At 40.5% G+C, this 15,485-nt stretch overlaps 1 protein-coding gene across 2 annotated transcripts in view; it reads left to right on the top strand.

Moving 5' to 3' along the window:
• Positions 1-1,257: 1,257 nt before the first annotated feature.
• Positions 1,258-15,485, top strand: part of HNRNPLL (heterogeneous nuclear ribonucleoprotein L like) — a 40,150-nt gene continuing 25,922 nt past the window's right edge. Inside the window, exons 1-2 of one of the 2 annotated variants that reach the window (XM_066266937.1) lie at positions 1,258-1,762; positions 12,445-12,563. In XM_066266937.1, the coding sequence (XP_066123034.1) occupies positions 1,565-1,762; positions 12,445-12,563 (317 nt within the window). In that variant the 5' untranslated portion in view covers positions 1,258-1,564. The remainder of the gene's footprint in view (positions 1,763-12,444; positions 12,564-15,485) is intronic. The other variant, XM_066266936.1, reaches the window with a different exon arrangement.

Below are 15,485 nucleotides of genomic sequence, written 5' to 3'. Positions count from 1 at the left end.
AATCAGTGTTTCTGTTTTCTTTAGGTAGATACCCAGAAGTGAAATTGCTGGGTATGGATCCTCAGCAGTCCTCCAAGGATTAAGTCACAGAGGGCATTGGGTTGCACTAGATTTGACAGGGACTTTCCTAGAAGATATACTGGACCTTTATTTCCTAAGGACCACTCATTTGGCATTGTTGAGGCCTAACCTGTGTGGGGACTGTACAAGAACTAGATATGCAAAGTGAAAGGAATAGTTTCTGTCTTCAAGCGCTTTTAGTTTTTGAAACAGAACATCCTAAGAGGTGGGTATTAAGGGCCTTGTTGCAAAAAGAGAAAGCCACAACTAGAAGCTTGGAAGAGACCTCAAGGTACCACAGAGGAAGAGAACTGTGGTTCAAAGGACAGAGAATTGTGATAGGCTTTTGTATCTTTCAAAAATAAATGATATTGTGAAATAGATTGTCCATAAAGGAGAGTGTTGGGATGGTGAAATTTTATACAGAAGGTTTAAAACATTTAATTGGAGCAGAGACTTAGACAAGTCCCCTATAACTGTCAGTAAAGAACAAAAGTCCAGCTGATAAATGAGTGCTGATCAATTGACAGTCGCTTGTGTGGTGTATCTTCTGCAGACTTGCACTTGCTGCATTTAGTCAATGTTGACTGCTGTTCTTCAATACCTAGTTAGGGGCAGGGAGTCCACCACTTCTATCAGATTTTGCACACAGTACAGGCAGAAGGCGACTTTCACGGTTCCAAACGCTTTTCTCCTCTGTAGTTTTAGGCTGTATGAGGCATATCTACAGGAATTTTGGAGGTTTTCCTTTTCTTTTTCATAACACATAATAAAAGCATTTAAATTAGGGCGGTTAACACCCGCAGCTCTACTCCTCTGCACGCCCCGTCACCTGCCCTCCCGGGTTCACTCTGCGCACGGCCTCAGTCTAACCTAACAGCGCTAACTGCCACGGGGAAGCAACCGCTCCGAGGCGGCGCGCGGCGAGCAGCGGGCGTTGCACAGTCGGGAGTCAGGCCAGAGTCGAGTTCAGAAGGTGCAGAGAGGAAGGCGAGGCCGGGCCGGGGGCTTCTGACGAACGGCCCTTGTAGCCAATTGGAAGCCTGGTCGACTTTTCCCCCTGCCAATTGGGAGCGAGACCCACGTTGGGGGCCCCTTCCCGCGGGCTGCGGCTGGATTCGATCCTGCGCGGAGACAGCGAAGGCGGGGGCGGGGGCGGAGGCTCGGCCTGGGCGGCGGGCAGTGGATCCGGGGAGGAGGGAAGACCGGAAGCCACGGTCGTGTCCGATCCTTAGATTCGCTCCCTGGGGCTGGCAGCGGAGACCGAGGAGCGGGGAGAGGCTGAATGTTGGCTCCTTAGTACAGGGAGCGGCCGCTCGGGAGCCTCCTCCTCTGGCGCCCTCCGTACCCACCCGGCTCCTGGGCGCGCCGCCCTTGCGGACGGCCCGGCCGCGCAGACCTCGCTGAAGACACGCTGCCCGCGGCGGGGACTGACCTGCGGTCCGAGGCCCGCACCACGCCGCCACCCCCACCCGCCTGCCCGCCGGTCCCTCCGGCCGCCGCCATGTCCTCCTCCTCCTCCTCCCCCAGGGAGACGTACGAGGAGGATCGGGAGTACGAGAGCCAGGCCAAGCGTCTCAAGACCGAGGAGGGGGAGATCGACTACTCGGCCGAGGAAGGCGAGAACCGCCGGGAAGCGACGCCCCGGGGCGATGGCGGCGGCGGCGGCGGCGGCGGCGGCGGCCGCAGCTTCTCACAGCCGGTAACAAAGCGCGGCACCCCGTCCGCTGTGCCTGGCGGTTCCCCGGAAAGCAGGGCCCGGTGGCGGGGGTTTGGCTCCGGGCCTCCCGCCCGCCTCGTTTCCTTTTATTGCTGCTCTGACCGGGTCGGGAAGCGCCCGCTCTGCTCTTTGGGGCTCTTATTATTTGCTCTCCCTGTTTACCGCATCCTGGTCGCGTACCCGGCCAGGCCTGGCCGAAGGCCCCGGCGCCAGGCGGCGGCGACCCTGAACTTGGAGAGGGTCGCGGGAGGGGCGGGTTACCTCCGCCGCGGGGCTCGGGTGCGCGACCAGCTCTTTGTTAGTTGAACTCTTCCGGCTGCCGGCGGGCGTCTGGAAGACCCGCTCTCCTTCCAGACCCTCTGCCCGCAGCGTCGCGCGCTGGTCACGGGCACAAGATGATCGTTGCGTCTGTTCTGCCGAGGACTCTTCGCCTAGGTCCAGAGGAGAGCCCTAACTAAAGGAGTAATTACGCTCCGGCGCTCACGCTCTAGTTCCCCTGAAGGTTTCTTTTCTTTAAATTAATTTTTAAAAATTTTCCATTGATTTGAGAAAGAGAGAGGTGGGGAGAAAGAGAGGGAAAGAGAAGAAGGGAGAAGGGGAGAGACAGAAGAAGAGAGAGGGGCATCAACTCGTTCCACGTAGTTGTTCCTTTTTCAGTTGTGCCCTCATTGGTTGCGCCTCATATGTGCCCTGACCGGCGCCCTGAAGATTTAACTTGAATATTTTTACTCTTGGCAGGTATAGAGTACATGCTTTGCTACCCAGTTTTGATTACTGCTTAGTAAAGTTTTTAGCTCTTCGGTTTAAGGAAAAAAAGTGTCGGTGTGGGTGTTGGGACATCTCTAGTCGCAAGTAAAATAAATCTTAAAATCATCTCAGTTCTTCGTGCCCCACGAAGAGAGGAACTGAGCTCAGGACTGCTTTCAACACACTTCCTAAGATTCTTGTTTCTCTCATCAAAAGGTTAGCTGGAGGCAGGAGGAAATGTGGAAATCGTTTTATCCACGGCAGATAGTAACTCAGCTTCAGTTGGCGACTTGAAGGAAACAAGCAAAGCCCTTCTTTGGTGCATTAAGCAGCCTTAATGACTTAGATGTTCTTTAAACAGTTAAAACGTTTTCATTGCGGTTTTATTTTTCATGTTTTGTTCCTTTTTTGTTTTTCCAGTTTTTTCTTGCTTTACTTTTTCTCGTTTTCAATTGTGATTTTTTTTAAAAGCACACTTTACCAGAAATTTATGACATTGTACACATATGTTCTGTTATTAGAAGTCTTTTAGCTATTGTTTAAATTTATTTATTTAAAAAATTCTGATAAATAGTCCCCAAACTTCTGTTAGATACGATAATGTGATGGGTAAGAAAGGAACTTTTTCATCTACTAAATAAAATAGTTTTCTTACATTTGATTTTTGTGCCTACCCATAGGGAATATTCAAAATGTAACTTGGAAGTGTGTATAAAGAAAGTACCTTGGTTTTTAAAGAAATGTTCAAAGCCAGTTGTGTTGTAGAAGTTGAAAACAGTAATATTAAAACTGATACTTAGATGTATTGGATCACTGTATTTCTTTTGCCTAAAGCCTTGCTTGAATTTTCATGCAGCATCATGAAATATCTTCCATTGAGTGTCTTGGGAAGATAAAACATTAAGTCAATAGTATAGGATGTTGGGAAGAAAATAACATGTAATTAGCATATCCAGAGCGAATTGTATCCAGCAGTGGAAATAGCACCAGGCAGAACTTGGGGAGAGTCAAGTCTTAGCTAGCATACAGTTTATGTGACCTTGGGAAAGTCACCTAACTATGCTGAATTCTCTTAGTCTGTAAAATATGAAAGTTGAACTACATGCCTTCCATATCTGAAGTTGTAGTTCAGTGATGAATGTAATACAGTTTTTAAATTACCCAGGCAGGAACTGAGTTATAAATTCAAATTTTTGTTTATCTTACTGCTCTCACATTTCTTAAGTGAGGGTGAATTGCTTTTAACAGTAGAACCCATATTGCACTGTGAATCTAAAGAATGCATATTTTTCCTGTTTTTTAAACATTTTTTAAATGAAATTTTTGATACTGTTTGAAATCATTGCAACTATTAAAACTTGTACATAATAAAATTTTATTATGATAGGCCTTTTCTGGATAGAAGTTTACTGTCTAATGCATCATCATCTAGTAATATGGTAATTCATCTAGCTGCAAAGGGTCTGAGTCAACCCTAGTCCTCTTCAGCCCATCCAGAGAAAACATACCTTTGGTGGTATTAGGTACCACAAAGATTAGGTACAGTGATGGTCAATCTGTCCAACTCTTTGGAAGTTTGTGAAGTACAAAGTAAGACTTCAAAGATTTACATTGGCTTTTCATAATTATTTTCATGAGTTCTTTAATAATATGTTAACTAGATTTAAAGAGGAAAGTGAGTACATATTTAGAAAAACAGTGTTTCTACAAATACTCCTAATTTAAAGATGAATTGGTCATTGTGATGATCATGATGTTTCAAGGTACAAGGAGAAATAAGACATGAAGAATAAGACACACTTTAAATTTGGGTCTTATGGTACTTATTTTGAAGACCAAAAATTTCCCGAGTGATATAGATTCATTGGGGCTATATTGTTGAACAAAGCTTGATTATGGAGGTTTGTGCTATGTATTATACAGTTACTTTATTCTTAGAGAGTACAGACAGTCCCTGGGTTACCAAGATAGGTTCTGTAGGTTTGAAAATGTTTTAAGTGTTTATATACACAGGTAAAAATAAATACATCTCTGTAAGTTGCATTTAATAGGTAAATGTTTCAACTTAAGAACAAACCTACAGAACCGATCTTGTTGGTAACCCAGGGACTGCCTGTAAATGCTATTATTAAGTTTAGCAGGCATGACCTTCAAGATTATAGTAATAGTAAATTTTTGTATCCACTTCATTTTAAGAAAGCAGTTTGACTTCCAAATATTAGGGCTTCACTTGGCAAAACTAACTGAGAAATTGAATTGGGAGGTTCTTAGAGAAGATCTGCTTTTATAAAGACTGCTATCAATAAAAATTTTTGGAGTACTAACTTATTTCTGAGATTTTCAAGTTCTTTTTTTTTACTTTGTTCTGCTAGTGAGTAAGCAGGAAATTAAATATGAAGTGGTTTGTTGCTGATGAGGTAGAAGTTTATTTCTCAACTTTTATTAACTAGACTTGCAAGATGGCAAAGTGGCAAGATAAATTTCCAAATAAAGGAATATATGTATGTAGATAATCTAGTTTGAATTTAAGATACATTATTATACTTTTATGATCTAAATTACAGTGATGTTAGGAATATTATGATGGCTTATTGGATGCATATGGGATGGGAGAAGGGATGAGGTCACTTTATTAGTTTAGCTCCCACAGGAAAAGTTTATTAGAGACCGTGACAGTGAGCATAGTAACTACACTCTGGGGAATAAAACCTTTCAAGGATGTATGCCATGCAGGTAAGTGTTGGGTCCTTGAGACTTTGGTAGTAGTAAAATTTCCTTTAGGTAATCTGCTACAGTAAGTGAGGATTTTCAGGCCTACTTTTAGGAAAGAAAGGGAAAGAAGTAGATATTACTATCTTTTGGTTTTATTTTTTTGTATTCAATAGTTTATAAAGTGAAAGGAGCCATAAGCCCAAGCAGGCAGGTGCCTTGGCTCTGCTACCAACATGCTTTTGAACTCAATTTGCTACCACCTATCATATGAGATGGTTGGGTTAGATGATTACCGTGATCTCTTAACTCATTAAAAAAATAATTCTTGAGCCCCTACCATGTTTCAGGTGCAGTTCTTGATAATATAATAGTTAAAACAATGTATCTAAAAATCAGTGAATCTACATCATTTAGTGATCTTTTCCCCCTCTGTAAAATTGAATGTAACTTTCAAAGTTTGCAATTGGAGCTGCAACAACAACTCAGATGAACCTAGCAAAACAAAAAGGGGGTGTGGGTAGGGAATTTATTGGCCCATGTAACTGGAAAAGCCAAGTTGTGAAATTAGTTTCAGTCATGGCTGGACCCAGAGATTTAGATGAGGTCATAGAGACTTGATTCTGTCTCCATCCGTGTTTTAGCTCTATCTTATAACTAGCAGATAAAGGGTCCCTAGTCCTCCTTTTTATCTCCTCCAGTCAACCATTTTTTATCTCTCACTTAATTCCACAAGTAATCACTGGGCTACCTCTGAAGGTAGGGAAACATGACTGTGATTGAGAATACCAGTATAATGATATGGAGTTGAAGAGGGTTTTTTTTTTTTTTTTTTTTAAACAGGGACAGAGAGAGAGAGAGACAGGGACAGACAGGAATGGAGAGAGATGAGAAGCATCAATCATCAGTTTTCCGTTGCGAGACCTTAGTTGTCCATTGATTGCTTTCTCATATGTGCCTTGACCGTGGGCCTTCAGCAGACCGAGTAATCCCTTGCTCGAGCTAGTGACCTTGGGTCCAAGCTGGTGAGCTTTTGCTCAAACCAGAAGAGCCTGTGCTCAAGCTGGCGAACTTAGGGTCTAGAACAGGGGTCCCCAAACTACGGTCCGCGGGCCACATGCGGCCCCCTGAGGCCATTTATCTGGCCCCTGCCGCACTTCTGGAAGGGGCACCTCTTTCATTGGTGGTCAGTGAGAGGAGCATAGTTCCCATTTAAATACTGGTGGGTTTGTTGATTTAAATTTACTTGTTCTTTATTTTAAATATTGTATTTGTTCCTGTTTTGTTTTTTTTACTTTAAAATAAGATATGTGCAGTGTGCATAGGGATTTGATCATAGTTTTTTTTATAGTCTGGCCCTCCAATGGTCTGAGGGACAGTGAACTGGCCCCCTGTGTAAAAAGTTTGGGGACCCCTGGTCTACAACCTGGGTCCTCTGCATCCCAGTCTGACACTATTCACTGCGCCACTGCCTGGTCCGGCATCTTTTTCTTTTTTTTTTTTTTTGGTGTGTTTAGCCAGAAGAAGTGGGAAGGAGTTCAGTGTAGGCAAAAACACGGAGTTTATAGGATAAGACAGCAAATGAGTAAGAAGAGGGAAGGAAAAGACAGGAAACTGAGATCAGCAGGGGGAGTTGAACATCAAAAAACAGGAGATGCTGAAGCTGTGATGACCAGCATCATTTTTTAAAGACAAAGAGTTGTCATGATGGTTGGGCTTTCATTGGGTGTTACCTCTCTACAAACAGCACCTTCAATTTAAACTTTTGTTTAAAGTTTTTAAAATTTAGGGAGTGGAGCTTGGATAGCTAAGACATTATAAAAGTCTTGAATATCTTAAGAAAACTAAAACAACTCAAGATGGAGGGGGGAAAAAGCCAGGCTGTGAAGAAGGCTTCATAGGTCCCTGCTGGCCCAGGGATAGATACCTGTAATGTCCAACATCACAGTGAGAATGATTTACATTTTAAAAAATTGTATTGATTGCCCTAGCTGGTTGTCTCAGTGGTAGAACATGGACCTGGTATGTGGAAGTCCTGGGTTCAATTCCTAGTTAGGGCACACAGGAGAAGTGACCATCTGCTTCTTCACCCCTCCCCCTTCCCTTCTCTCTCTCTCTTTTCTCCCATAGCCATCACTAGATCCAAGTAGGTTGGCCCCAGGCGCTGAGGGTGGCGCCATCCATGGCCTCACCATAGGTGCTGAAATTGCTGAGCAGCTGAGCACCAGACCCAGATGGGCAGAGCATTGCCCTGCAGGGGGCTTGCTGGGTGGATACCAGTTGGGGCACATGCGGAGTCTGTCTCTCTGCCTCCCTGCCTCTCAATAAAAATAAATAAATACAAATTTTTTATTGATTGATTTTAGAGAGAGAGGAAGGAAGAGACAGAACCACCAATCTTTTCCTGCATGTACCCTGATTGGGGATTGAACCTGCAACCTTGGCATATATGGACAAGGCTGTCTTAACCAACTGAGCTGTCTAGCCAGGGCAAAAGTGATTTGCTTTTAAAAGGCAGAGGTTTTAAGGGGAGATTTGGATGGGGCAGTGGAGTCAAGGGCTTATCTCCCCACTTCAGTTTTGGGTAGGGCTCTTAATTTAACCCAAAGACATATCTCAATTTGGAGATAATTTGGCCTTCAACAACATCTTAAATCTGCTATGGCTTTGCAGCACATCAGTGAGAATGTTTAATATATAATAGATTTAAAAATTTCATCCAAATAATAAAATATTCTTTCATTCCTCCCCCCATACTGATTCCTAGTCTAAAGTTAACCCTATCTAATACTTAATTGGAAACCTAGATCCAAAAGACTGCAACTGAATCTTCATTCCAAAACAAAAACAAAAGAGTAACTGGAGGTTTATGGAATATATCAATAGTTTAGGTCATCCCACATTCTAGGAGAAAGAGGAGGCGCAGAGCTGGGTGACAGAACACATTCCGTCGGGGCAAATGTTTATACGGAGAGTGTGGTGAAACATCAGGAAATCTCTAGGGATTCACGTATGGGTGTCTGGACAGCAGATCCCTCTGTGCCACATCCAAGAACAAGGAGCTCAGGGAGAAGGCCATTCCTATCATTCCAGTTTTAGAAGCTTCCCGTCAAACATGAGAGTGACATTTGGTGGGTTGATGCCTGGGTACCCACTAGCCTAGGTATTGTCTGGGAAGATAGTCTCTTTGGCTGTCTGACCCACACTCATTTGGGCAACTTCCCAGCCTTGGATCACCTCCTTGCTTACCTCGCATAAACTTAGAGGGCTTGCTTCTGCCCTAGGCGAAATCAGATTTCTTTCCATCTTCAAGTGTACCCGTGTAGTGCACCACGCAGGTCTAGCCCTGCTTTAGGTGCCCGTCTCCTCTTGTACTCCGGTGGTGGCAGTGGCTGTGGACACTGGGTGGGCTGGAGGCATGATGGGTGGGTATGGACCAAGGCCCAACCTGGTGGTGGTTCTGCCACTTTGCCTCTCCCCCGAGATAATACTGATTTAAGAAAAGTGTTTTGGAGGTACAAGGGAATGAAAATCAAGTTTGAAAAGATAATCTTTAATGTATATTTGGTAGCAACCATAGAGGTTTTTTTTTTTTTTTCTTTTTAAATAAACTACAGAAAGGTCCTGGCCAGATAGCACGGTTGTTTTGAGTGTTGTCCCAATACAAAGGTTGTGGTGGGTTCTATTCCTGGTCAGGGCACATACAGGAACAGATCAATATTTCTGCCTCTCTCCCTTCCTCTCTAAAATTGATACATACAGTTTTTTTTTAATTTTTATTAATTTTAATGGGGTGACATTAATAAATCAGGGCATATATGTTCAAAGAAAACATCTTCAGGTTATCTTGTTATTCAATTATGTTGCATACCCGTCACCCAAAGTCAAATTGTTCTCTGTCACCTTCTATCTAGTTTTCTTTGTGCCCCTCCCCCATAAGCACCACACTCTTGTCCATGTCTCTTAGTCTCGTACATATATACTATGGAATACTACTCAGCCATAAGAAATGATGACATTGGATCATTTACAACAACATGGATGGACCTTGATAACATTATACTGAGTGAAATAAGTAAATCAGAAAAAACTAAGAACTGCATGATTCCATACGTAGGTGGGACATAAAAATGAGACTAAGATACATACAGTTTTAAAAAATAAATCAACCACAGAAAGGATAAGAATTTTTTAAGTTTAAGAAAAGGAGACATAATTTAAAGATAGAGAAACATCAAGGTAGGTAAATTCATGAAGGGCAAATTCATTGAGTGGGAATAAGGGATATACTAGAGGTGTGGGGTATGTTTTCTGCCCTGGGCTAAGATAATCATATCTTCTACCATATACCGAATTGATAGCATTTAACATTTTCCAACTTTTTTTTTTTTTTTTAACAGAAGCAGAAATAGGGACAGATAGACAGGGACGGAGAGAGATGAGAAGCATCAATCATTAGTTTCTCTTTGCATGTTGCGACTTCTTAGTTGTTTCATTGATTGCTTTCTCATATGTGCCTTGACCACGGGCCTTTAGCAGACCGAGTAACCCCTTGCTGGAGCCAGCGACCTTGGGTCCAAGCCGGTGAGCTTTTTGCTCAAACCAGGTGAGCCCGCGCTCAAGTTGGTGACCTTGGGGTCTCGAACCTGGATCCTTCCGCATCCCAGTCCAACGCTCTATCCATTGCGCCACCACCTGGTCAGGCCATTTTCCAGCTTTTAAAGAATGACTTGAGTCTCAATCTGTTTCATTTGGGAAATATAATTAAATAATATATTAAAATTAGACCTTTTGAGGGATTTTAAAATTGGTCCAGTAATCCATTTCTTTGTGAGAAGACCAATTTGAAAAAAGCCATATTCTTTAGCACTATATACAAGATAGTGGTTATCCATCATGGCAAGGGAGATACGAGATGTATTCAACTGATGGGTAGTTTCATTTATTAGACTGAGTGGTAAGTTATTTTGTTCTTTGTACTCTTTTGAAGGTCTTAAATATTATATAATAATATATTTTCCCAACTTCTTATTACTATGTAAAATGTTCAATTACATATGCAGTTTTTTTTTTAAATTTTTTTTTTTATTTATTCATTTAGAAAGGAGAGAGAGAGGGAGAGAGAGAAGAGAGAGAGAGAGAGAGAGAAGGGGGGAGGAGCAGGAAGCACCAACTCCCATATGTGCCCCGACCAGGCAAGCCCAGGGCTTCGAACCAGCGACCTCAGCATTTACAGGTCAACACTTTATCCACTGCGCCACCACAGGCCAGGCACATATGCAGTTTTTAACATTTTGTTAATTGGGATTTTTATCTATATATCTGTACTCACAAAAATTGGATATTTCAAAATGAATATGAAGATAAAAGAAGCATTTGATTTTTTTATTAAACAAGAATATCAAAAGCAAACAAGTCAAAGAAAGTTGTTCAGTTATGCAAATGAGATGCAAAACCAACTTTTATTTCATTGGTGAAAATGCATTATACAAAGGGTGAAAGTAGTGGCGGATCTGCACATTACCTGATCCCCTAATTTTTGTGAGCAGTGTATATTTCTATACATTATTTTTCCTAAACTATTTGAAAGTAAGTTACAGACGTCACAATTATCCTTAAATATCCCAGCTTTCTTAAAAATAGAGATATTTTTTATACCACTATCATTACAATGTATAATCTAATATCCTATTTAAATTCTCCACTTGTCCCTAAGATGTATTTTTATAGCAGTTATTTATTATAAAATGAAGGCTTACATACTATATACATTTGGTTGTTGTCTGTCTTTAGTCTCAATCTGAAATCTTCCACTGTTCTTGATACTAACTTTTTGAAGAGTCCAGGCTAATGTAGGTTTCTTTTGCATCTTTTCTTTGCCAGCTGATTTTTAAGGATCAACGGAGATGACTCTTATTTCTTGTAGTTTATTATTATCTGATTCTTTTAGAGCAAAACTTCTTATTTATACTTTAAATATATGGCTCAATTAAGGGTTTTAGGTATTATTTAGAGCACTCAGTTATATTTAGGAGCTTAATGATGATAATGCACATTTAGTTGTTGAATTTCACATAGGCAGGGTCTCATTTGTTAAGGTTGCTAAAAATATGTTGGTTTACATAGGGAACAATGAGAATGATTTCTTTCAAATTCAGTGACATGTAATGAATATCTGTGTAAGCATAGAAAAGGCTAAACCTAAGCAATCCAAATGAAATTCCAAGGATTGAATTAGTTTGAAAGAAGGTAAAAGGGTTAGCCAAAAAACATACTTACATATATATATAACACATAGACACAGCCAATAGTGTGGTGATGGCCAGAGGGAAAGGGGGATGAAGGCTATGTAGAGGCAGGCAGAGGTTGGGAAATGGGGACAGAAAGAGATGTTGATAGGGGCAGAGGGTGCACAATGTGATGTGGTGGGCAAAAGAAAAAATTTGGTGTATATATATATATATATATATACACACACACACACACACACATACATATATATCTCATATATATGAATGGATTGTATATGGAAGTCATTTCTGAAGTGAGGCAGGAGAGGTATCCAGCAGCTAACTGTAAATATAAATCTTAATTTACTTGAGTAAAGTAAATTAATAGAATTTGAGTAAGTAAATGAGAGCTATTTTAATTTTCAGAGTAATTCTACATAGTCCCTTGTATAAATTTAAGTTGTCAAGTGTACTGCTGAGTAACTTCAAGTTATACTGGTACTAGGTAACCAGTTGAGGACAAAAATATAGAAATCTATGTTACTGGAAAAAGAAAATATATAATCTTTATATTAAATGAAAGTTTTAAATTGGGACTTGTTCATTTGGACTGCTTGATTTTGATTTTATGGAAGTAAAACTATGAAATTATGAGCCTAAAATGGTGTTTACAATTTTTCTTAGCATACTCTCTCTATATTATCTGCTGATGTTTTTTCTGAGGTTTTCTTCTAGTTGAAATGAGTTATTAAAATAACTTATTTTTACTTTTTATTGAGAAAGACTGCTCCCTTTTAAGAAATAGAAATTTTTATGCCAAGCAATTAAATGTTGATTTTACTTGTAGGTCCTTTGCTAACTTGTGAATTGTGGTGTTTTTTTTAATGCTTGCTTTTTAAGGCAGAATTAAATTTACTAAAAGGTACAATTTGGATTTTTTAAGTTTTTAATTCCTAATTATATATTTTCTCTTGCTAGGAGGCAGGTGGAAGTCATCATAAAGTTTCTGTTTCACCCGTCGTCCATGTTCGAGGACTCTGTGAATCTGTGGTGGAAGCAGACCTTGTGGAGGCTCTGGAAAAATTTGGGACAATATGGTAAGAACAATTAGGGACTTTGTGCAGATTGAAAACAGAATGAACAAGCCTTGCTTGGTTACTACAGCCTTAATGTTTACTGTTGTATATATCAAGTTTTGCTTATCACTGTATTTCTTGGGAACCTTTAAGCCTGTTGATTTTAACCGTTTTGGGGTGATGCATGGATGTATATATTTTTGTGGCCATGATCATCTCTCACTTCCCAACTAGGTTTTATGTAAAACTGATCATTGCACCTTCTTGGTTTTCAGATGAGTCCATGATTCCTCATTAAACATTGCTTTAAACTAGTGAGTTGATTACACCCTTCCATCATCAGAGTTTCAAATGGTTAGTGGTACTTAAATTCTGAGGTTTTTTTTTTTTTTTTGCATTCATGAGAAAGAGAAGGAGAGAGAGATGAAGAGAGAAAGATGAGAAGTATCAACTCATAGTTGCTTTCATTTTTTAAGTTGTTCACTGATGACTTCTCATAAGTGTCTTGGAGGTTGGGGGAGAGGGGCTTAAGCTGAGCCAGTGACCCCTTGCTCAAGCCAGCAGCCTTGGGTTCAAGCCAGCGACCCTGAGATCATGTTGATGATCCTCTGCCCAACCTGGCAATCGTGCACTTAAGCTGGCAAGCCTGCGCTCAAGCCACATGAGGCGGAGACCTTGTTTCGGACCTGGGACCAAGGAGGTTCTATCCACTGTGGCACCATGGGTCAGGTGGTTCTTTGTTTTATAAAGTTATTTTGGAATATTTAGGAATTGGCAAGTAAAAGTGGATAGTGAAGGGTAGGTGTTATTTGCTTAGCTATGTGTTGCTGTGAGTTCTTACACAGATCATAAGCAGTCAGTGTTTTATTCTAGCTGTCTTTCATTTGTGTCTTGTGTTCACTCAGACTCCTCCTTTCTCATTCCCACAGCTGGTATGTGCTTGACAATATTGACTTAAGTGAAAATGTAATTAGGAAATTGAATCTGCTGTTAAAAATAGACACTTAAAAATTCTTGCTAAATTATTTTTGGAGCATGCCCAGTTCTCTTCTTAGTATTGATAATCTAGAGTCAATTTTTATTATTATTTTTTCCTTGATGATTATGTTTGGGTTTTTTTTTTTTTTTTAAGCCCCATGACATAGACTAAAGAAAAATTTTTGAACAGGAGGGAAATTTTAGTATATTTGTTGAGATAGCTTGATTGCTTCAATTTTTAAAAAATTGTATATGGCGTTTTTGAGTATTGAGGATGATGCATAAATAGATAATGAGGGAGTGATGAGAGATATCCAACAGAAAGGAATCATCGCTTCAAAGGAGTAGTTTTAGGTGATAACTTCTATCTTTTTTTTATTTCTTTAGTGACTTCATTGAGAGGTAGATGATGTGGCAAACCTGTTACCTTCAACCTATGTGCCTCAGGAATCACTGTTCCATAGTGTTTCTGTTTGAAGGTATAAATTAGGGCTCTACATGGGCATAAGAAAGCTCATTTCTTGAAGTATCACTAACATACTTATGATAGAATAACTAACTTCTTAGTCATTCAGAGTAGATCTTGAAAGTTCAGTCTGTCTGGAGAGTTATTTATATATATATATATATATTGAAGCAGACTTCTTAGACCTTATTTAGACTTACATGTTGACACTAGACTGACCCCATTCACTATAAGGACCTTATAAGTGCATTGTACTATGGAGTTCTAATGAGATACTTATTTCTGGTTTATTTTTCTTGTGTTATTTATTTAGGGCTTTTAAAGTTATTTCCTTATAGCCAAAAAATACTGCAACAATATCAGAAAAACAAGTTGATGAACAAATATAGTTGGAAACTTTGATGTTAATTATAACAATGACCTGAATGTTGGGATTAAAGAACTAGAACTATGTGTTTAAGTTGGTGATTAATTTATTATTTTTGGGTGGTCTGTTCACTTTTAGATTCAATCCTGTTTCATATGTAGTCTGTGGTAAAGCATTCCATATATGAATATTATTCCGTTAACTTGCCTAATCATTCTGTCCTCAAGATTGGTAGTTATCTGGATAGAAAAGTTGTGAAATAATTGGAACAAATTAGTGTATAATTAAGAACTTAATTGACATAAATATGAATAATAGGAGTTTCAGTTGTATGAAGTGATAGTGAATAAGTGACTGCTAGTAAAGCTGAAAGTACCTTACATAGACTCCAGCGAGAAGTAGGTATTTTGCTTCAAAATGCTGTATTTATAGAAACCTTTTCCTATTTGTTTGTTTTGTGATGTATAATTATAACGATTATACAGAAACTGCTCATATTAAAAAGGTGAGTCGTCAAGTTCAATATTTGGTAAGTTTATACCTGAAAACAATGAATAGGAAGGAAATTCAGGAGAAACTCTAATAAGATGTTGAGAATGATTGTGTCAGGATAATAAAATTACTATATTTAAAAATCTTTATTCTGTAGTATATTCATATATTATAATCAGAGAATACTTAAAAGTATGTAGTGTGTCCTGGCTGGGTGCTCCGTTGGTTAGAGTGTCATCTTAATATGCTAAGGGCCCTGGCCGGTTTGCTCATTGGTAGAGCGTCGGCCTGGCGTGCTGAAGTCCCGGGTTCGATTCCCGGCCAGGGCACACAGGAGAGGCGCCCATCTGCTTCTCCACCCCTTCCCCTCTCCTTCCTCTCTGTCTCTCTCTTCCCCTCCTGCAGCCGAGGCTCCATTGGAGCAAAGATGGCCCGGGCGCTGGGGATGGCTCCTTGGCCTCTGCCCCAGGTGCTAGAGTGGCTCTGGTTATGACAGAGCGACGCCCCGGATGGGCAGAGCATCGCCCCCTGGTGGGCATGCTGGGTGGATCCCAGTGGGGCACATGCAGGAGTCTGACTGCCTCCCCGTTTCCAGCTTCAGAAAAATACAAAAAAATTAAAAAAAAATTTAATATGCTAA

Source organism: Saccopteryx bilineata, chromosome 3 (assembly GCF_036850765.1).
Source record: "Saccopteryx bilineata isolate mSacBil1 chromosome 3, mSacBil1_pri_phased_curated, whole genome shotgun sequence".
Lineage (NCBI taxonomy): Eukaryota > Metazoa > Chordata > Mammalia > Chiroptera > Emballonuridae > Saccopteryx > Saccopteryx bilineata.
Note: the sequence above shows the minus strand (reverse complement) of the source record. Positions and strands in the feature narration are given on the sequence as shown.